Raw genomic sequence first — 25,127 nt, forward strand, 5'->3', positions numbered from 1 at the left:
CTTTCCCTCATCTGTCTACATGTTAATACCTCTTCTCTTTCCCCATCTGTCTACATGTTAATACCTCTTCTCTTTCCCTCATCTGTCTACATGTTAATACCTCTTCTCTTTCCCCATCTGTCTACATGTTAATACCTCTTCTCTTTCCCCATCTGTCTACATGTTAATACCTCTTCTCTTTCCCCATCTGTCTACATGTTAATACCTCTTCTCTTTCCCCATCTGTCTACATGTTAATACCTCTTCTCTTTCCCCATCTTCCCCATCTGTCTACATGTTAATACCTCTTCTCTTTCCCCATCTGTCTACATGTTAATACCTCTTCTCTTTCCCCATCTGTCTACATGTTAATACCTCTTCTCTTTCCCCATCTGTCTACATGTTAATACCTCTTCTCTTTCCCCATCTGTCTACATGTTAATACCTCTTCTCTTTCCCCTCATCTGTCTACATGTTAATACCTCTTCTCTTTCCCCATCTGTCTACATGTTAATACCTCTTCTCTTTCCCCATCTGTCTCTTCTCTTTCCCCATCTGTCTATGTTAATACCTCTTCTCTTTCCCCATCTGTCTACATGTTAATACCTCTTCTCTTTCCCCATCTGTCTACATGTTAATACCTCTTCTCTTTCCCCATCTGTCTACATGTTAATACCTCTTCTCTTTCCCCATCATCTGTCTACATGTTAATACCTCTTCTCTTTCCCCATCTGTCTACATGTTAATACCTCTTCTCTTTCCCCATCTGTCTACATGTTAATACCTCTTCTCTTTCCCCATCTGTCTACATGTTAATACCTCTTCTCTTTCCCCATCTGTCTACATGTTAATACCTCTTCTCTTTCTCTTTCCCTCATCTGTCTACATGTTAATACCTCTTCTCTTTCCCCATCTGTCTGCATTCTCTTTCCCCATCTGTCTACATAATACCTCTTCTCTTTCCCCATCTGTCTACATGTTAATACCTCTTCTCTTTCCCCATCTGTCTACATGTTAATACCTCTTCTCTTTCCCCATCTATCTACATGTTAATACATCTCTTCTCTTTCCCATGTTAATGTTAATACCTCTTCTCTTTCCCCATCTGTCTGCATCTGTCTACATGTTAATACCTCTTCTCTTTCCCCATCTGTCTACATGTTAATACCTCTTCTCTTTCCCCATCTGTCTACATGTTAATACCTCTTCTCTTTCCCCATCTGTCTACATGTTAATACCTCTTCTCTTTCCCCTCATCTGTCTACATGTTAATACCTCTTCTCTTTCCCCATCTGTCTACATGTTAATACCTCTTCTCTTTCCCTGTCTATCTCTTCTCTTTCCCCATCTGTCTGTTAATACATGTTAATACCTCTTCTCTTTCCCCATCTGTCTACATGTTAATACCTCTTCTCTTTCCCCATCTGTCTACATGTTAATACCTCTTCTCTTTCCCTCATCTGTCTACATGTTAATACCTCTTCTCTTACACCATCTGTCTACATGTTAATACCTCTTCTCTTTCCCTCATCTGTCTACATGTTAATACCTCTTCTCTTTCCCCATCTGTCTACATGTTAATACCTCTTCTCTTTCCCCATCTGTCTACATGTTAATACCTCTTCTCTTTCCCCATCTGTCTACATGTTAATACCTCTTCTCTTTCCCCATCTGTCTACATGTTAATACCTCTTCTCTTTCCCTCATCTGTCTACATGTTAATACCTCTTCTCTTTCCCCATCTGTCTACATGTTAATACCTCTTCTCTTTCCCCATCTGTCTACATGTTAATACCTCTTCTCTTTCCCCACCTGTCTATCTGTCTACATGTTAATACCTCTTCTCTTTCCCCATCTGTCTACATGTTAATACCTCTTCTCTTTCCCCATCTGTCTACATGTTAATACCTCTTCTCTTTCCCCATCTGTCTACATGTTAATACCTCTTCTCTTTCCCCCATCTGTCTACATGTTAATACCTCTTCTCTTTCCCCCATCTGTCTACATCTCTTCTCTTTCCCCATCTGTCTACATGTTAATACCTCTTCTCTTTCCCCATCTGTCTACATGTTAATACCTCTTCTCTTTCCCCATCTGTCTACATGTTAATACCTCTTCTCTTTCCCCATCTGTTAATGTTAATACCTCTTCTCTTTCCCCTCATCTGTCTACATGTTAATACCTCTTCTCTTTCCCCATCTGTCTACATGTTAATACCTCTCTTCTGTCTACATCTTCTCTTTCCCCATCTGTCTACATGTTAATACCTCTTCTCTTTCCCCCCATCTGTCTACATGTTAATACCTCTTCTCTTTCCCTCATCTGTCTACATGTTAATACCTCTTCTCTTTCCCCATCTGTCTACATGTTAATACCTCTTCTCTTTCCCCATCTGTCTACATGTTAATACCTCTTCTCTTTCCCCATCTGTCTACATGTTAATACCTCTTCTCTTTCCCCATCTGTCATGTTAATACATCTGTTAATAATACCTCTTCTCTTTCCCCATCTGTCTACATGTTAATACCTCTTCTCTTTCCCCATCTGTCTACATGTTAATACCTCTTCTCTTTCCCTCATCTGTCTACATGTTAATACCTCTTCTCTTACACCATCTGTCTACATGTTAATACCTCTTCTCTTTCCCTCATCTGTCTACATGTTAATACCTCTTCTCTTTCCCCATCTGTCTGCATGTTAATACCTCTTCTCTTTCCCCATCTGTCTACATGTCTACATGTTAATACCTCTTCTCTTTCCCCCATCTGTCTACATGTTAATACCTCTTCTCTTTCCCCATCTGTCTACATGTTAATACCTCTTCTCTTTCCCCATCATCTGTCTACATGTTAATACCTCTTCTCTTTCCCCATCTGTCTACATGTTAATACCTCTTCTCTTTCCCCATCTGTCTATCTGTCTATGTTAATACCTCTTCTCTTTCCCCCCATCTGTCTACATGTTAATACCTCTTCTCTTTCCCCATCTGTCTACATGTTAATACCTCTTCTCTTTCCCCATCTGTCTACATGTTAATACCTCTTCTCTTTCCCCTCATCTGTCTACATGTTAATACCTCTTCTCTTTCCCCATCATCTGTCTACATGTTAATATCTGTCTCTTCTCTTTCTTTCCCCATCTGTCTACATGTTAATACCTCTTCTCTTTCCCCATCTGTCTATCTGTCTACATGTTAATACCTCTTCTCTTTCCCCATCTGTCTACATGTTAATACCTCTTCTCTTTCCCCATCTGTCTACATGTTAATACCTCTTCTCTTTCCCCATCTGTCTACATGTTAATACCATCTGTCTACATGTTAATACCTCTTCTCTTTCCCTCATCTGTCTACATGTTAATACCTCTTCTCTTTCCCCATCTGTCTACATGTTAATACCTCTTCTCTTTCCCCATCATCTGTCTACATGTTAATACCTCTTCTCTTTCCCCATCTGTCTAATACATGTTAATACCTCTTCTCTTTCCCCATCTGTCTACATGTTAATACCTCTTCTCTTTCCCCATCTGTCTACATGTTAATACCTCTTCTCTTTCCCTCATCTGTCTACATGTTAATACCTCTTCTTTCTCTGTCACCATCTGTCTACATGTTAATACCTCTTCTCTTTCCCCATCTGTCTACATGTTAATACCTCTTCTCTTTCCCCATCTGTCTACATGTTAATACCTCTTCTCTTTCCCCATCTGTCTACATGTTAATACCTCTTCTCTTTCCCTCATCTGTCTACATGTTAATACCTCTTCTCTTTCCCCATCTGTCTACATGTTAATACCTCTTCTCTTTCCCCATCTGTCTACATGTTAATACCTCTTCTCTTTCCCCATCTGTCTACATGTTAATACCTCTTCTCTTTCCCCATCTGTCTACATCATCTGTCTACATGTTAATACCTCTTCTCTTTCCCCATCTGTCTACATGTTAATACCTCTTCTCTTTCTGTCCCCTCTTCTCTTTCCCCTCATCTGTCTACATGTTAATACCTCTTCTCTTTCCCCCCATCTGTCTACATGTTAATACCTCTTCTCTTTCCCCATCTGTCTACATGTTAATACCTCTTCTCTTTCCCCATCTGTCTACATGTTAATACCTCTTCTCTTTCCCCTCATCTGTCTGTGTTACATGTTAATACCTCTTCTCTTTCCCTCATCTGTCTACATGTTAATACCTCTTCTCTTACACCATCTGTCTACATGTTAATACCTCTTCTCTTTCCCTCATCTGTCTACATGTTAATACCTCTTCTCTTTCCCCATCTGTCTGCATGTTAATACCTCTTCTCTTTCCCCATCTGTCTACATGTTAATACCTCTTCTCTTTCCCCTCATCTGTCTACATGTTAATACCTCTTCTCTTTCCCCATCTGTCTACATGTTAATACCTCTTCTCTTTCCCCATCTGTCTACATGTTAATACCTCTTCTCTTTCCCCATCTGTCTACATGTTAATACCTCTTCTCTTTCCCCTCATCTGTCTACATGTTAATACCTCTTCTCTTTCCCCCCATCTGTCTACATGTTAATACCTCTTCTCTTTCCCCATCTGTCTACATGTTAATACCTCTTCTCTTTCCCCATCTGTCTACATGTTAATACCTCTTCTCTTTCCCCATCTGTCTACATGTTAATACCTCTTCTCTTTCCCCATCTGTCTACATGTTAATACCTCTTCTCTTTCCCCATCTGTCTACATGTTAATACCTCTTCTCTTTCCCTGTCTATCTCTTCTCTTTCCCCATCTGTCTACATGTTAATACCTCTTCTCTTTCCCCATCTGTCTGCATGTTAATGTTAATACCTCTTCTCTTTCCCCATCTGTCTACATGTTAATACCTCTTCTCTTTCCCCCATCTGTCTACATGTCTAATGTTACCTCTTCTCTTTCCCCCATCTGTCTACATGTTAATACCTCTTCTCTTTCCCCATCTGTCTACATGTTAATACCTCTTCTCTTTCCCCATCTGTCTACATGTTAATACCTCTTCTCTTTCCCCATCTGTCTACATGTTAATACCTCTTCTCTTTCCCCATCTGTCTACATGTTAATACCTCTTCTCTTTCCCCATCTGTCTACATGTTTATATTCCTACTCCTCTCCCCCCCTCTTCCACGTGCTCCACCCTTTTTCTCCCTCCCTCCCTCCCTCCTCCCTCCTCTCCCTCCCTCCCTCCCTCCCTCCCCCCTCTGTCCATCTTGTCCTCTCCACCGCTAATCTTTAATTACATTATTTTACCTTCAATCTGTAATTTAATCTCAGTCTGTTTTCACTGAGTCACTCTGATCATATCTCTGCTTCCTCTTCTCCTCTGTGTCCTTTCCCTCCCTCTCTTCTCTCATATTTTTAGAACCCACCTGTATGTTGTGTGTTAGCTTAGCATGTTAATACCTCTTCTCTTTCCCCATCTGCAATCAGTCAACCTTTCTCTTTCCCCATCTGTCTACATGTCACTCTATCACTTTCTCTCCTTCCCTTCATACCTCTCCATCCTCCCTCATGATAATATCAAACCGTATCATGCCGTCTCTCTCTCTTCCTCCCATCTCATCCCTCTCTCCCCTCTCGGTGTGTGCAGGTTAGTGGCCACCCCACTGGCTGCTGTCATGGGGGTGAAGGAGAAAGTTCGCCTCATAGTCTCACACAACCCCACACTGGAGTCCTTCTACTGTAACACAACCAAGAACCCCTCACAGGTAACACAACTAAAAAAAGACTACACCAATGCACACGGGTACGCACGCACATTAACACATTAACACTACACAATTGCTACAGATCTTAATTTGTTCAGTCTTTTGTTGCAAACACAAATCTGCACAGCAGGAAATGTAAACGTGTGTATTTGAGTTTTAAAAGGCTTCTATAAAGTTTGTCATTTCAAACTTGATTTGCCCTAACGAAAAATGTATCAACCCCTAATTATAATTCATATAATAATTCACATATCCTGTTGCTGCAGAATTATTTTCCTGCTGTAGCAAACTGACTCAAATTAAGATCCTACATCTGTATACAGCACCACACAAATCATTATGCTAAACTGTATCCCTTTCTACCGTTCTCTCTCCCTCCTCCCTTTCTCTCTCCCCCATATCCCCACCTGTATGTTGTGTGTTAGCTTAGCTCTCTCTCTCCTCCTCCTTTCTCTCTCCCCCCCTATCCCCATGCCGCTCTCTCTCTCTCCCTCCTCCTTTCTCTCTCTGTCCCCTATCCCCCGCTCCTTCTCTCTCCCTCCTCCCTTTCTCTCACTACCCAGATCTTAATTTGTTCAGTAAACACAAATCCCCCGCTCTCTCTCTCCCTCCTCCATATTCTCTCTCCCCCAAATATCCCCTGTATACAGCTCTCTCTCTCCCTCCTCCCCTTTCTCTCTCCCCCTATCCCCGCTCTCTCTCTCCCTCCTCCCCCTTTCTCTCTCCCCCTATCCCCCGCTCTCTCTCTCTCCCTCCTCCCTTTCTCTCTCCCCCTATCCCCGCTCTCTCTCTCCCTCCTCCCTTTCTCTCTCCCCTATCCCCCGCTCTCTCCCTCCTCCCTTTCTCTCTCCCCTATCCCCCGCTCTCTCTCCTTTCTCTCTCCCCCTATCCCCGCTCTCTCTCCCTTTCTCTATCCCCCGCTCTCTCTCCCTTTCTCTCTCCCCCTATCCCCCGCTCTCCCTCCCTCCTACAGAGTTCTATAGACAGTCTGTGTAAGCAGACAGGTTGTTCAGAGAGACAGGTGCAGGGATGGTTCAGGAGACGCAGGAACCAGGACCGACCCAGTCTACTGAAGAAGTTCAAAGAGGCCAGGTACACACACACATGCACAAACACCCATATGCACACTCCCACACACATGCATGAACACAGGCACAAAACAAGATAACAACACAGCTGCTTCACAAAAAGCTGCTTAATGCAAATCTCTCACCAACACACCCCCAAGCACAGACACACACACGTGCTGTGAGCACATGTCTGAGTGTTAAAGCATGAATCTATTTACAGTATATCTGACACTCATTATATTGCCAGCCTGGTTTTATCAAGGCTCCTCCTACCCCCCAGGCCACACACACACACATATGCCGCCCGCCCCTCACATCCCTCACCAGTCCCAGGAGACAGTTTGGTCCTATTAGCAGAATCAATTTATATCCCAACAGTGTGTGTCATTGTTATTGGACTGAGACAGTGGCTGTGTTACACTAATACTGACATTAATATCACAATCACTAGTGTAGATAACAACCTGTAGTTAATATCACAATGAATAGTGTAGATAACAACCTGTAGTTAATATCACAATCAATAGTGTAGATAACAACCTGTAGTTAATATCACAATCAATAGTGTAGATAACAACCTGTAGTTAATATCACAATCAGTAGTGTAGATAACAACCAGCAGGTTGTTGTACCGTACTGGAGGTCTCTATCTGTAGTCAGCAGGTTGTTGTTGTACAGTACTGGAGGTCTCTATCTGTAGTCAGCAGGTTGTTGTACAGTACTGGAGGTCTCTATATGTAGTCAGCAGGTTGTTGTGTTGTACAGTACTGGAGGTCTCTATCTGTAGTCAGCAGGTTGTTGTACAGTACTGGAGGTCTCTATCTGTAGTCAGCAGGTTGTTGTGTTGTACAGTACTGGAGGTCTCTATCTGTAGTCAGCAGGTTGTTGTACAGTACTGGAGGTCTCTATCTGTAGTCAGCAGGTTGCTGTTGTACATTACTGGAGGTCTCTATCTGTAGTCAGCAGGTTGTTGTGTCGTACAGTACTGGAGGTCTCTATCTGTAGTCAGTAGGTTGTTGTTCTACAGTACTGGCGGTCTCTATCTGTAGTCAGTAGGTTGTTGTATTGTACTGTACTGGAGGTCTATCTGTAGTCAGCAGATTGTTGTGTTGTACAGTACTGGAGGTCTCTATCTGTAGTCAGCAGGTTGTTGTTGTACAGTACTGGAGGTTTCTATCTGTAGTCAGCAGGTTGCTGTTGTACATTACTGGAGGTCTCTATCTGTAGTCAGCAGGTTGTTGTGTTGTACAGTACTGGAGGTCTCTATCTGTAGTCAGCAGGTTTTTGTGTCGTACAGTACTGGAGGTCTCTATCTGTAGTCAGCAGGTTGTTGTGTCGTACAGTACTGGAGGTCTCTATCTGTAGTCAGCAGGTTGTTGTACAGTACCGGAGGTCTCTATCTGTAGTTGGCAGGTTATTGTGTCGTACAGTACTGGAGGTCTCTATCTGTAGTCAGCAGGTTGTTGTGTCGTACAGTACCGGAGGTCTCTATCTGTAGTCAGCAGGTTGTTGTGTTGTACAGTACTGGAGGTCTCTATCTGTAGCCAGCAGGTTGTTGTGTCGTACAGTACTGGAGGTCTCTATCTGTAGTCAGCAGGTTGTTGTGTCGTACAGTACTGGAGGTCTCTATCTGTAGTCAGCAGGTTTGTTGTTGTGTACTGGAGGTCTCTATCTGTAGTACTGCTGACATTACTGGAGGTCTCTATCTGTAGTCAGCAGGTTGTTGTGTCGTACAGTACTGGAGGTCTCTATCTGTAGTCAGCAGGTTTGTTGTGTCGTACAGTACTGGAGGTCTCTATCTGTAGTCAGCAGGTTGTTGTTGTACATTGCTGGAGGTCTCTATCTGTAGTCAGCAGGTTGTTGTGTCGTACAGTACTGGAGGTCTCTATCTGTAGTCAGCAGGTTGTTGTACAGTACTGGAGGTCTCTATCTGTAGTCAGCAGGTTGTTGTGTTGTACAGTACTGGAGGTATCTATCTGTAGTCAGCAGGTTGTTGTGTTGTACAGTACTGGAGGTCTCTATCTGTAGTCAGCAGGTTGCTGTTGTACATTACTGGAGGTCTCTATCTGTAGTCAGCAGGTTGTTGTTGTACAGTACTGGAGGTCTCTATCTGTAGTCAGCAGGTTGTTGTGTTGTACAGTACTGGAGGTCTCTATCTGTAGCCATCAGGTTGTTGTTGTACAGTACTGGAGGTCTCTATCTGTAGTCAGCAGGTTGTTGTGTCGTACAGTACTGGAGGTCTATCTGTAGTCAGCAGGTTGTTGTACAGTACTGGAGGTCTCTATCTGTAGTCAGCAGGTTGTTGTACAGTACTGGAGGTCTCTATCTGTAGTCAGCAGGTTGTTGTGTTGTACAGTACTGGAGGTCTCTATCTGTAGTCAGCAGGTTGTTGTGTTGTACAGTACTGGAGGTCTCTATCTGTAGTCAGCAGGTTGTTGTGTTGTACAGTACTGGAGGTCTCTATCTGTAGCCATCAGGTTGTTGTTGTACAGTACTGGAGGTCTCTATCTGTAGTCAGCAGGTTGTTGTGTCGTACAGTACTGGAGGTCTATCTGTAGTCAGCAGGTTGTTGTACAGTACTGGAGGTCTCTATCTGTAGTCAGCAGGTTGTTGTACAGTACTGGAGGTCTCTATCTGTAGTCAGCAGGTTGTTGTATAGTACTGGAGGTCTCTATCTGTAGTCAGCAGGTTGTTGTACAGTACTGGAGGTCTATCTGTAGTCAGCAGGTTGTTGTACAGTACTGGAGGTCTCTATCTGTAGTCAGCAGGTTGTTGTGTTGTACAGTACTGGAGGTCTATCTGTAGTCAGCAGGTTGTTGTGTCGTACAGTACTGGAGGTCTCTATCTGTAGCCAGCAGGTTGTTGTGTCGTACAGTACTGGAGGTCTCTATCTGTAGCCAGCAGGTTGTTGTGTCGTACAGTACTGGAGGTCTCTATCTGTAGTCAGCAGGTTGTTGTGTTGTACAGTACTGGAGGTATCTATCTGTAGTCAGCAGGTTGTTGTGTTGTACAGTACTGGAGGTCTATCTGTAGTCAGCAGGTTGTTGTACAGTACTGGAGGTCTATCTGTAGTCAGCAGGTTGTTGTACAGTACTGGAGGTCTCTATCTGTAGTCAGCAGGTTGTTGTACAGTACCAGAGGTCTCTATCTGTAGTTGGCAGGTTATTGTGTTGTACATTACTGGAGGTCTCTATCTGTAGTCAGCAGGTTGTTGTTGTACATTACTGGAGGTCTCTATCTGTAGTCAGCAGGTTGTTGTTGTACAGTACTGGAGGTCTCTATCTGTAGTCAGCAGGTTGTTGTACAGTACCGGAGGTCTCTATCTGTAGTTGGCAGGTTATTGTGTTGTACATTACTGGAGGTCTCTATCTGTAGTCAGCAGGTTGTTGTTGTACATTACTGGAGGTCTCTATCTGTAGTCAGCAGGTTGTTGTGTCGTACAGTACTGGAGGTCTCTATCTGTAGTCAGCAGGTTGTTGTTGTACAGTACTGGAGGTCTCTATCTGTAGTCAGCAGGTTGTTGTTGTACAGTACTGGAGGTCTCTATCTGTAGTCAGCAGGTTGTTGTACAGTACTGGAGGTCTCTATCTGTAGTCAGCAGGTTGTTGTACAGTACTGGAGGTCTCTATCTGTAGTCAGCAGGTTGTTGTACAGTACTGGAGGTCTCTATCTGTAGTCAGCAGGTTGTTGTACAGTACTGGAGGTCTCTATCTGTAGTCAGCAGGTTGTTGTACAGTACTGGAGGTCTCTATCTGTAGTCAGCAGGTTGTTGTACAGTACCGGAGGTCTCTATCTGTAGTTGGCAGGTTATTGTGTTGTACAGTACTGGAGGGCTGGTTTCTATCTGTGACAAGACTGAACTGGGAGGCTACTGTATGACTGTTCTTATTGTGTGCTGGGAAGTTTGCACGGGACTGATCCATTACAGTTTAACAGAATGTGTGTATGTTCTCTTTACTGTACCTATAAGTGCATTCGGAATGTATTCAGACCCCTTCACTTTTGCCACATTTTTTACATTACAGCCTTATTCTAAAATGGATTACATATATTTTTTCCCTCATCAATCTACATACAATACCCCATAATGACAAAGTGAAAACAGGTTTTTAGAAATTTGTGCAAATGTATTAAAAATAAAAAACTGAAATACTTTATTTACATAAGTATTCAGACCATTTGCTATGAGATTTGAAATTGAGCTCTGGTTCATCCTTTTTCCATTGATCATCCTTGATGTTTCTCAACTTGATTAGAGTCCACATTTGGTCAAATGTATTGATTGGACATAATTTGGAACGGCACACACCTGTCTATATAAGGTCCTACAGTTGACAGTGCATGTCAGTGCAAAAACCAAGCCATGAGGTTGAAGGAATTGTCCATAGAGCTCCGAGGCAGAATTGTGTCGAGGCACAGATCTGGGAAGGGTATCAAAAAATGTCTGCAGCATTGAAGGTCCTCAAGAACACAGTGGCCTCCATCATTCTTAAATGAACTAAGTTTGGAACCAGCAAGACTCTTCCTAGAGCTGGCCGTCCGGCCAAACTGAGAAATCAGGGGAGAAGGGCCTTGGTCAGGGAGGTGACCAAGAACCCGATGGTCACTCTATGGGAGAACCTTCCAGAAAGGGAGATGCCTAGTCAGTTGTACAACTGAATGCATTCAACTGAAATGTGTCTTCCGCATTTAACCCAACCCCTCTGAATCAGAGAGATGCGGGGGGCTGCCATAATTGACAACCCGGGGAACCATCTCTGCAGCACTCCACCAATCAGGCCTTTATGGTAGAGTGGTCAGACGGGAGCCACTCCTCAGTAAAAGGCAGATGACAGCCCTGCTTGGAAAAAATTATCTGTTCTGATGAAACCAAGATTGAACTATTTGGCTTGAATGCCAAGTGTCGCGTCTGGAGGAAACCTGGCACCATCCCTACGGTGAAGCATGGTGGTGGCAGCATCAGGCTGCGGGGATGTTTTTCAGTGGCAGGGACTGGGAGACTAGTCCGGATCGAGAGAAAGATGAACGGAGCAAAGTATAGAGAGATCCTTGATAAAAACCTGCTCAGGACCTCAGCCTGAGGTGAAGGGTCATCTTCCGATAGGACAATGACTCTGAGCACACAGCCTAGACAACGCAGGAGTGGCTTCGGGACAAGTCTCTGAATGTCCTTGTATGGGGTGCGTACTGGCGGCAGAGAAGTCAGGCGCAGGAGAGCAAAAACTGTGTTACAACGGCGCAGTTTAATAAACAAAACCACCGGAAACAGAACAATAAATCAATGGGTACAAAACCCGTTACACACCAGCATAACGTGCACAAGCACTACAATAAACAATTCCGGACAAGGACGGAACAGAGGGTTAAATACACAACATGTAATGATGGAATTGAAACCAGGTGTGTGGGAAGACAAGACAAAACAAATGGAAAATGAAAGGTGGATCGGCGATGGCTAGAAGACCGGTGACGCCGAACGCCGCCCGAACAAGGAGAGGGACCGACTTCGGCAGAAGTCGTGACAGTCCTTGAGTGGCCCAGCCAGAGCCTGGACTTGAACCCGATCGAACATCTCTGGAGTAACGTGAAAAGAGCTGGTCAGCGAAGCTCCCCATCCAACCTGACAGAGTTTGAGAGGATCTGCAGAGAAGAATGGGAGAAACTCCCCAAATACAGGTGCGCCAAGCTTATAGGGTCATTCCCAAGAAGACTGGAGGCCATAATCGCTGCTAAAGGTGCTTCAACAAAGTACTGAGTGAAGGATCTGAATACTTATTTAAATATGATATTTAAGTTTTGTATTTTTAATACATTTGCAAAAATATCTAAAAAGCTGTTTTTGCTTTGTCATTATGGGGTTTTGTGTGTAGATTGATGAGGGGAAAAACATTTAATCAATTTTAGAATAAGGCTGTAACGTAACAAAATGTGGAAAAGGTCAAGGGGTCTGAATACTTTCCAAATGCATTGTAGTATAAAGTCTGTGTGTGTGTGTTGTCCAATGATTGTGTGTGTTCTCTTGCAGTTGGAGATTCACCTTTTACCTTCTTGCTTTCATTGCTGGCCTGGCTTCCCTCATTGACGTGAGTACTGCTGTTTCACCTTTGACCTTTAAAACTCTCGCCTGTCTCCAAGCTAATCTCCCTGCACCCTCATTGGTCACTCATGTCATCTGACCTCTGTCATAACTCATCGTTTCAACTTTAGATCCTAGTTAAACCATTGATGGGAGAAACAGAGCCTGTTCACTGACAGCATTAATGTGTTACAGGATACTAAGATAGAATTGTCAACAACAGGGCTGGTTATATCAGGGACAACGGAGTATCCAAAACAAATGTTATACAATTTGATGTTTTTCTAACATGATTAATAAAGAAGTTACGAATGACACTGGAAGAGAATTATAAAGACAAATTAATATATAATATATTTTTTAAAGAGGGTGTGAAAATGATTTATCACTTCTGTTTCAATGCTGTATTTCTCTGTGACTGAAGTTAGAAGTGTCTGATTTATGTATGACTCTCTCCCTCTCTCAGAAACCCTGGCTGTATGACTTTAAGGAGATGTGGCAGGGCTTCCCTATTCTGGTATGTCCCTCTGGTTATTGATGAGTGGTAACTAATACATTGTAACATAGGAAAGTCATTGGAAGGCATATATCATAATCAATCATATCATGTTATATCCAGTGTTTGACTGTGTTCAGAAAGCATATTATGGAAGTATCAATGTATGTTGATATTATCTTGCTCTTTCTCTCCTCTCTCTCTCTCCCCTATAATCTCCCCATCCCATCTCTCTCCCCATCCCATCTCTCTCCCCTATAATCTCCCCATCCCATCTCTCTCCCTATCCCTCCATCTCTCATCAATTTCCCTCCATCTCTCATCAATTTCCCTCCATCTCTCATCAATTTCCCTCCATCCCTCATCAATTTCCCTCCATCTCTCATCAATTTCCCTCCATCCCTCATCAATTTCCCTCCATCTCTCATCAATTTCCCTCCATCCCTCCATCCCTCATCCATTTCTCTCTCCATCCCTCAATCGCTCATCTCTCCCCCAGACTCTCCTGCCGTCTCAGTATTGGTACTATATGATAGAGCTGGGTTTCTACGTCTCTCTAATCTTCAGTGTGGCGTCAGACGTCAAACGGAAAGTAAGTGTGCACCCTGCCTGCTCTATGAAGCACACTATGCTTGTAACAATCAAGAATACAGTATACAAATCAACCACTAAAATGGTGGTACAGAATCCCTTTACTTACAGTCCTATTCACTTTAAGAGTCAATCAATACAGCACGCAGATCACCTGAAGATTCTTCCATACATGGGGGAGTGCAGTTGACAAGATCAGGGATAGTGGTTAACCAAGGCTGCACACTCTGTTAGCTACAAGTGATTCATTGAAAACAGTAAGCCAGTCTTTCCGATCCCTCTCCTGCTGTCGCCATGGTGTTGCCCCTGTACTGACGACCAGGGGTTACTGTCATGGCACTGATGTAAGTGTCAGTGTGTATAGGGACAGGGGCCAGGGGGCAACTGCAGGAGGTGGACATTGGACTGATATGACGTGTTTGTGTGTGTGGAGCCGGAGGTTAAAGGGGAGTTTGTCAGTGGACTCTACTCCACTAGGGTCAGGTCAGTACAGACCGTGTGTATCTGCTAAATGATGTGTGTGTGTGTGTGTGTGTGTGTGGAGCCGGAGGTTAAAGGGGAGTTTGTCAGTGGACTCTACTCCACTAGGGTCAGGTCAGTACAGACCGTGTGTATCTGCTAAATGATGTCACGTGTGTGTGTGGAGCCGAAGGTTAAAGAGGAGTTTGTCAGTGGACTCTACTCCACTAGGGTCAGGTCAGTACAGACCGTGTGTGCTGGCCCTCTGGCATGATTTACTATAGTGTGTGTGTTTGCGCATGTGCAGGTGTGTGTGTGTGAAGGATCAGAATGTTATCATGTTATCAAGGTAACAAAACACAAACTAACCTTCTCTCTCCCTCCCTGCATTTCTCTCTTTCCCTCTTTCTCTCCCTCCCTTCCTCTGTGTAGGACTTTAAGGAGCAGATGGTTCACCATATGGCCACCATCTTCCTCATCAGTTTCTCCTGGTGTGTCAACTACATCAGAGCGGGTACGCTCATCATGCTGCTGCACGACTCCTCTGACTATTTACTCGAGGTACAACCAATTACAGGAGAGCTGGGTCACCAACATAACATGATAATAATATCACTGCCATGATACGATAATAAACACAATAATACAGTTAGCACATGTAGTTTGTAGGTGGGGCCCACAGGGGAATCACCCACAAGGAAATCCCATTTTATTTGATAAACCAGGAAGTGGACAAAGTACTACTGATATTGGAGAAGTGGAGATATGGAGAGATTTAGTACTGTCACCTGGTGGAAGAAATATGACATTACAATGATTTTCTATCAACAACAACCTTTCTCTCTCTCCCTCTCTCTCTGATAGTCCGCTAAGATATTCATCTATGCTGGATGGAGAAACACCAGTAACTACGTCTTCTTCCTCTTCGCTGCCGTCTTCATCTTCACTAGACTCTATATCTTCCCCTTCTAGTGAGATGACACCTGAACACTCCCACCACACACCAATGATCTGTCTCTCACAGCCATTCTGATTGTTTTACTTATGTAACCTTTAACTAGGCAAGTCAGTGAACAACACATTCTGATTAGCATCATACATGTCTGTTAATTGTCTGTTGGTTGTTACTGATGTTATTGCTCTTCTTGCCCCCATCCTCTCTCTCAGCATCATTTATTCTACGTACATTTATCCGATGACTATGTACTCTCCGTTCTTTGGATACTACTTCCTGAATTTACTTATGATGGTGCTGCAGTGTCTCCATATCTTCTGGGCCATCCTCATTCTGCGTATGGCCGTCCGCTTCCTGAGCAGCGATGTATGTACACAACACTGCACCCACACCCTGACAACACTACACACACACCCTGACAACACTGCACACACACCCTGACAACACTACACACACACCCTGACAACACTACACACACCCTGACAACACTACACACACACCCTGACAACACTGCACACACCCTGACAACACTGCACACACCCTGACAACACTACACACACCCTGACAACACTGCACCCACACCCTGACAACACTACACACACCCTGACAACACTGCACACACCCTGACAACACTACACACACACCCTGACAACACTACACACACCCTGACAACACTGCACACACCCCTGACAACACTACACACACACCCTGACAACACTGCACACACCCTGACAACACTGCACACACCCCTGACAACACTACACACACACCTGACAACACTGCACACCCTGACAACACTGCACACACCCTGACAACACTACACACACCCTGACAACACTGCACCCACACCCTGACAACACTACACACACCCTGACAACACTACACACACTCTGACAACATTACACACACACCCTGACAACACTGCACACACCCTGACAACACTACACACACACCCTGACAACACTGCACACACCCTGACAACACTGCACACACCCTGACAACACTACACACACACCCTGACAACACTACACACACCCTGACAACACTGCACCCACACCCTGACAACACTACACACACACCCTGACAACACTACACACACACCCTGACAACACTACACACACCCTGACAACACTGCACACACCCTGACAACACTACACACACCCTGACAACACTACACACACCCTGACAACACTGCACCCACACCCTGACAACACTGCACCCACACCCTGACAACACTGCACCCACACCCTGACAACACTACACACACACCCTGACAACACTACACACACACACCCTGACAACACTGCACACACCCTGACAACACTACACACACCCTGACAACACTACACACACCCTGACAACACTGCACCCACACCCTGACAACACTACACACACCCTGACAACACTACACACACACCCTGACAACACTGCACACACCCTGACAACACTGCACACACCCTGACAACACTACACACACACCCTGACAACACTACACACACCCTGACAACACTGCACACACCCTGACAACACTACACACACACCCTGACAACACTACACACACCGTGACAACACTACACACACCCTGACAACACTGCACACACCCTGACAACACTACACACACCCTGACAACACTGCACCCACACCCTGACAACACTACACACACCCTGACAACACTACACACACCCTGACAACATTACACACACACCCTGACAACACTACACACACACCCTGACAACACTGCACACACCCTGACAACACTACACACACCCTGACAACACTGCACCCACACCCTGACAACACTACACACACCCTGACAACACTACACACACACCCTGACAACACTGCACACACCCTGACAACACTACACACACCCTGACAACACTACACACACCCTGACAACACTGCACCCACACCCTGAACACACTACACACACCCTGACAACACTGCACCCACACCCTGACAACACTACACACACCCTGACAACACTGCACACACCCTGACAACACTACACACACCCTGACAACACTGCACCCACACCCTGAACACACTACACACACCCTGACAACACTGCACCCACACCCTGACAACACTACACACACCCTGACAACACTGCACACACCCTGACAACACTACACACACCCTGACAACACTACACACACCCTGACAACACCGCACCCACACCCTGAACACACTACACACACCCTGACAACACTGCACCCACACCCTGACAACACTACACACACCCTGACAACACTACACACACCCTGACAACACTGCACACACCCTGACAACACTGCACACACCTTGACAACACTACACACACCCTGACAACACTGCACACACCTTGACAACACTACACACACCCTGACAACACTGCACCCACACCCTGACAACACTGCACCCACACCCTGACAACACTGCACACACCCTGACAACACTGCACACACCCTGACAACACTGCACACACCCTGACAACACTACACACACCCTGACAACACTACACACACCCTGACAACACTGCACCCACACCCTGACAACACTACACACAGCCTGACAACACTACACACACACCCTGACAACACTACACACACCCTGACAACACTACACACACCCTGACAACACTGCACCCACACCCTGACAACACTACACACACCCTGACAACACTACACACACCCTGACAACATTACACACACACCCTGACAACACTGCACACACCCTGACAACACTACACACACCCTGACAACACTGCACCCACACCCTGACAACACTACACACACCCTGACAACACTACACACACACCCTGACAACACTACACACACCCTGACAACACTGCACACACCCTGACAACACTGCACACACCCTGACAACACTACACACACCCTGACAACACTGCACCCACACCCTGAACACACTACACACACCCTGACAACACTGCACACACCCTGACAACACTACACACACCCTGACAACACTGCACCCACACCCTGACAACACTGCACACACCCTGACAACACTGCACACACCCTGACAACACTACACACACACCCTGACAACACTACACACACCCTGACAACACTGCACCCACACCCTGACAACACTACACACACACCCTGACAACACTGCACACACCCTGACAACACTGCACACACACGCTGACAACACTACACACACACCCTGACAACACTACACACACACACCCTGACAACACTACACACACACCCTGACAACACTACACACACACCCTAAAAACACTGCACACACCCTGACAACACTGCACCCACACCCTGACAACACTACACACACACACCCTGACAACACTACACACACCCTGACAACACTGCACCCACACCCTGACAACACTACACACACACCCTGACAACACTACACACACCCTGACAACACTGCACCCACACCCTGACAACACTACACACACACCCTGACAACACTGCACACACCCTGACAACACTACACACACACCCTGACAACACTACACACACACACCCTGACAACACTACACACACACCCTGACAACACTGCACACACACACCCTGACAACACTACACACACACACACCCTGACAACACTACACACACACACACCCTGACAACACTACACACACACACACCCTGACAACACTGCACACACACACACCCTGACAACACTGCACACACACACACACCCTGACAACACTACACACACACACACCCTGACAACACTACACACACACACACCCTGACAACACTACACACACACACACCCTGACAACACTACACACACACACACCCTGACAACACTGCACACACACCCTGACAACACTGCACACACACACCCTGACAACACTGCACACACACACACCCTGACAACACTACACACACACACACCCTGACAACACTACACACACCCACCCTGACAACACTGCACACACGCCCTGACAACACTGCACACACACACCCTGACAACACTGCACACACACACCCTGACAACACTGCACACACACCCTGACAACACTACACACACACACCCTGACAACACTGCACACCCTCTGACAACACTGCACACCCTCTGACAACACTACACTAAACACACACCCTGACAACACTACACACACACACACCCTGACAACACTGCACCCACACCCTGACAACACTACACACACACCCTGACAACACTGCACACACCCTGACAACACTACACACACACCCTGGACAACACTGCACACACCCTGACAACACTACACACACACCCTGACAACACTGCACACACACCCCTGACAACACTACACACACACACACCCTGACAACACTACACACACACACCCTGACAACACTACACACACACACACACCCTGACAACACTACACACACACACACACCCTGACAACACTACACACACACACACACCCTGACAACACTACACACACACACCCTGACAACACTACACACACACACCCTGACTACACACACACCCCTGGACAACACTACACACACACACCCTGACAACACTACACACACACACCCTGACAACACTACACACACACACCCTGACAACACTACACACACACATCCTGACAACACTACACACACACACCCTGACAACACTACACACACACACACCCTGACAACACTACACACACCCACCCTGACAACACTGCACACACACACCCTGACAACACTGCACACACACACACCCTGACAACACTGCACACACACCCTGACAACACTACACACACACCCTGACAACACTACACACAGACCCTGACAACACTGCACACACCCTGACAACACTACACACACCCTGACAACACTACACACACACCCTGACAACACTACACACACCCTGACAACACTGCACACACCCTGACAACACTACACACACCCTGACAACACTGCACCCACACCCTGACAACACTACCCACACCCTGACAACACTACACACACCCTGACAACATTACACACACACCCTGACAACACTGCACACACCCTGACAACACTACACACACCCTGACAACACTGCACACACCCTGACAACACTACACACACCCTGACAACACTACACACATCCTGACAACACTGCACCCACACCCTGACAACACTACACACACCCTGACAACACTGCACCCACACCCTGACAACACTGCACACACACCCTGACAACACTACACACACACCCTGACAACACTACACACACCCTGACAACACTGCACACACCCTGACAACACTACACACAGCGAGACAACACTACACACACCCTGACAACACTGCACCCACACCCTGACAACACTACACACACCCTGACAACACTACACACACACCCTGACAACACTGCACACACCCTGACAACACTACACACACACACCCTGACAACACTACACACACCCTGACAACACTACACACACACCCTGACAACACTACACACACCCTGACAACACTGCACCCACACCCTGACAACACTACACACACACCCTGACAACACTACACACACCCTGACAACACTGCACACACCCTGACAACACTACACACACCCTGACAACACTGCACCCACACCCTGACAACACTACACACACACACACCCTGACAACACTGCACACACCCTGACAACACTACACACACACCCTGACAACACTGCACACACACACCCTGACAACACTACACACACACACACCCTGACAACACTACACACACACACCCTGACAACACTGCCCACACACCCTGACAACACTACACACACACACACACCCTGACAACACTACACACACACACACCCTGACAACACTACACACACCCACCCTGACAACACTGCACACACACCCTGACAACACTGCACACACACACCCTGACAACACTGCACACACACACCCTGACAACACTGCACACACACACACACCCTGACAACACTACACACACACACACCCTGACAACACTACACACACACCCACCCTGACAACACTACACACACCCACCCTGACAACACTGCACACACACCCTGACAACACTGCACACACACACCCTGACAACACTGCACACACACCCTGACAACACTGCACACACACACCCTGACAACACTGCACACCCTCTGACAACACTGCACACCCTCTGACAACACTACACTAAACACACACCCTGACAACACTACACACACACACCCTGACAACACTACACACACACACACCCTGACAACACTGCACCCACACCCTGACAACACTACACACACACCCTGACAACACTGCACACCCTGACAACACTACACACACACCCCTGACAACACTGCACACACCCTGACAACACTGCACACACACACCCTGACAACACTACACACACACACACCCTGACAACACTACACACACACACACACCCTGACAACACTACACACACACACACACACACCCTGACAACACTACACACACCCTGACAACACTACACACACTCTGACAACACTGCACACACACACCCTGACAACACTACACACACACACACCCCTGACAACACTACACACACCCTGACAACACTACACACACACACACCCTGACAACACTACACACACACCCTGACAACACTACACACACCCTGACAACACTGCACACACCCTGACAACACTGCACACACCCTGACAACACTGCACACACCCTGACAACACTGCACACACCCTGACAACACTGCACACACCCTGACAACACTACACACACCCCCTGACAACACTACACACACCCTGACAACACTGCACCCACACCCTGAACACACTACACACACCCTGACAACACTGCACCCACACCCTGACAACACTACACACACCCTGACAACACTGCACACACCCTGACAACACTACACACACACCCTGACAACACTACACACACCCCCTGACAACACCGCACACACCCTGACAACATTACACACACACCCTGACAACACTGCACACACCCTGACAACACCACACACACCCTGACAACACTGCACCCACACCCTGACAACACTACACACACCCTGACAACACTACACACACACCCTGACAACACTACACACACCCTGACAACACTGCACACACCCTGACAACACTGCACACACCCTGACAACACTACACACACCCCTGACACAACACTGCACCCACACCCTGAACACACTACACACACCCTGACAACACTGCACACACCCTGACAACACTACACACACCCTGACAACACTGCACCCACACCCTGACAACACTGCACACACCCTGACAACACTGCACACACCCCTGACAACACTACACACACACCCTGACAACACTACACACACCCTGACAACACTGCACCCACACCCTGACAACACTACACACACACCCTGACAACACTACACACACCCTGACAACACTGCACCCACACCCTGACAACACTACACACACACCCTGACAACACTGCACACACCCTGACAACACTACACACACACCCTGACAACACTACACACACACACCCTGACAACACTACACACACACCCTGACAACACTACACACACACCCTAAAAACACTGCACACACCCTGACAACACTGCACCCACACCCTGACAACACTACACACACACACCCTGACAACACTGCACACACCCTGACAACACTGCACCCACACCCTGACAACACTACACACACACCCTGACAACACTACACACACCCTGACAACACTGCACCCACACCCTGACAACACTACACACACACCCTGACAACACTGCACACACCCTGACAACACTACACACACACACCCTGACAACACTACACACACACACCCTGACAACACTACACACACACCCTGACAACACTGCACACACACACCCTGACAACACTACACACACACACACCCTGACAACACTACACACACACACACCCTGACAACACTACACACACACACACCCTGACAACACTACACACACACACACCCTGACAACACTACACACACACACACCCTGACAACACTACACACACACACACCCTGACAACACTACACACACACACACCCTGACAACACTACACACACACACACCCTGACAACACTACACACACACACACCCCTGACAACACTACACACACCCACCCTGACAACACTGCACACACACCCTGACAACACTGCACACACACACCCTGACAACACTGCACACACACACACCCTGACAACACTACACACACACACACCCTGACAACACTACACACACACACACCCTGACAACACTACACACACCCACCCTGACAACACTGCACACACGCCCTGACAACACTGCACACACACACCCTGACAACACTGCACACACACACCCTAACAACACTGCACACACACCCTGACAACACTACACACACACACCCTGACAACACTGCACACCCTCTGACAACACTGCACACCCTCTGACAACACTGCACACCCTCTGACAACACTACACTAAACACACACCCTGACAACACTACACACACACACCCTGACAACACTACACACACACACACCCTGACAACACTGCACCCACACCCTGACAACACTACACACACACCCTGACAACACTGCACACACCCTGACAACACTACACACACACCCTGACAACACTGCACACACACCCTGACAACACTACACACACACACACCCTGACAACACTACACACACACACACCCTGACAACACTACACACACACACACACCCTGACAACACTACACACACATACACACCCAGACAACACTACACACACACACACCCTGACAACACTGCACACACCCACCCTGACAACACTACACACACACCCTGACAACACTGCACACACACCCTGACAACACTACACACACACACCCCGACAACACTACACACACACACACCCCGACAACACTACACACACACACACCCTGACAACACTACACACACACACCCTGACAACACTACACACACACACCCTGACAACACTACACACACACACACACACACACACACCCTGACAACACTATACACACACACACCCTCACAACACTACACACACACCCTGACAACACTATACACACACACCCTGACAACACTATACACACACACCCTGACAACACTACACACACACACACCCTGACAACACTGCACACCCTCTGACAACACTACACTACACACACACACACCCTGACAACACTACACACACACCCTGACAACACAATACACACACTTCCTGACAACACTATACACACACATCCTGACAACACTACACACACACACCCTGACAACACTACACACACACACCCTGAAAACACTGCACACCCTCTGACAACACTACATACACACACACCCTGACAACACTACACACACACACACACACACACACACACACACCCTCACAACACTACACACACACACCCTGACAACACTGCACACCCTCTGACAACACTGCACACCCTCTGACAACACTACACACACACACACACACACCCTCACAACACTACACACACACACACACACCCTGACAGCACTGCACACCCTCTGACAACACTGCACACCCTCTGACAACACTACACACACACACACCCTCACAACACTACACACACACCCTGACAACACTATACACACACACACCCTGACAACACTATACACACACACCCTGACAACACTACACACACACACACCCCCTGACAACACTGCACACACCCTGACAGCACTACACACACCCACCCTGACAACACTGCACACACACCCTGACAACACTGCACACACACCCTGACAACACTGCACACACACACCCTGACAACACTGCACACACACCCTGACAACACTACACACACACACCCTGACAACACTGCACACCCTCTGACAACACTGCA

The 25,127-nt window shown here is 46.8% G+C and overlaps 1 protein-coding gene across 1 annotated transcript in view; it reads left to right on the forward strand.

The window, feature by feature from the left end:
* LOC115124290 (ceramide synthase 2-like) overlaps positions 1-25,127 on the forward strand; it is a 54,277-nt gene that overhangs the window by 21,667 nt on the left and 7,483 nt on the right. The window contains exons 3-10 of the mRNA XM_065007199.1: positions 5,571-5,688; positions 6,662-6,780; positions 12,784-12,841; positions 13,301-13,351; positions 13,830-13,922; positions 14,813-14,941; positions 15,245-15,351; positions 15,548-15,701. Coding sequence (XP_064863271.1) covers positions 5,571-5,688; positions 6,662-6,780; positions 12,784-12,841; positions 13,301-13,351; positions 13,830-13,922; positions 14,813-14,941; positions 15,245-15,351; positions 15,548-15,701 — 829 coding nt within the window. The remainder of the gene's footprint in view (positions 1-5,570; positions 5,689-6,661; positions 6,781-12,783; positions 12,842-13,300; positions 13,352-13,829; positions 13,923-14,812; positions 14,942-15,244; positions 15,352-15,547; positions 15,702-25,127) is intronic.

This window comes from Oncorhynchus nerka, linkage group LG3 (assembly GCF_034236695.1).
Source record: "Oncorhynchus nerka isolate Pitt River linkage group LG3, Oner_Uvic_2.0, whole genome shotgun sequence".
Classification (NCBI taxonomy): Eukaryota; Metazoa; Chordata; class Actinopteri; order Salmoniformes; family Salmonidae; genus Oncorhynchus; species Oncorhynchus nerka.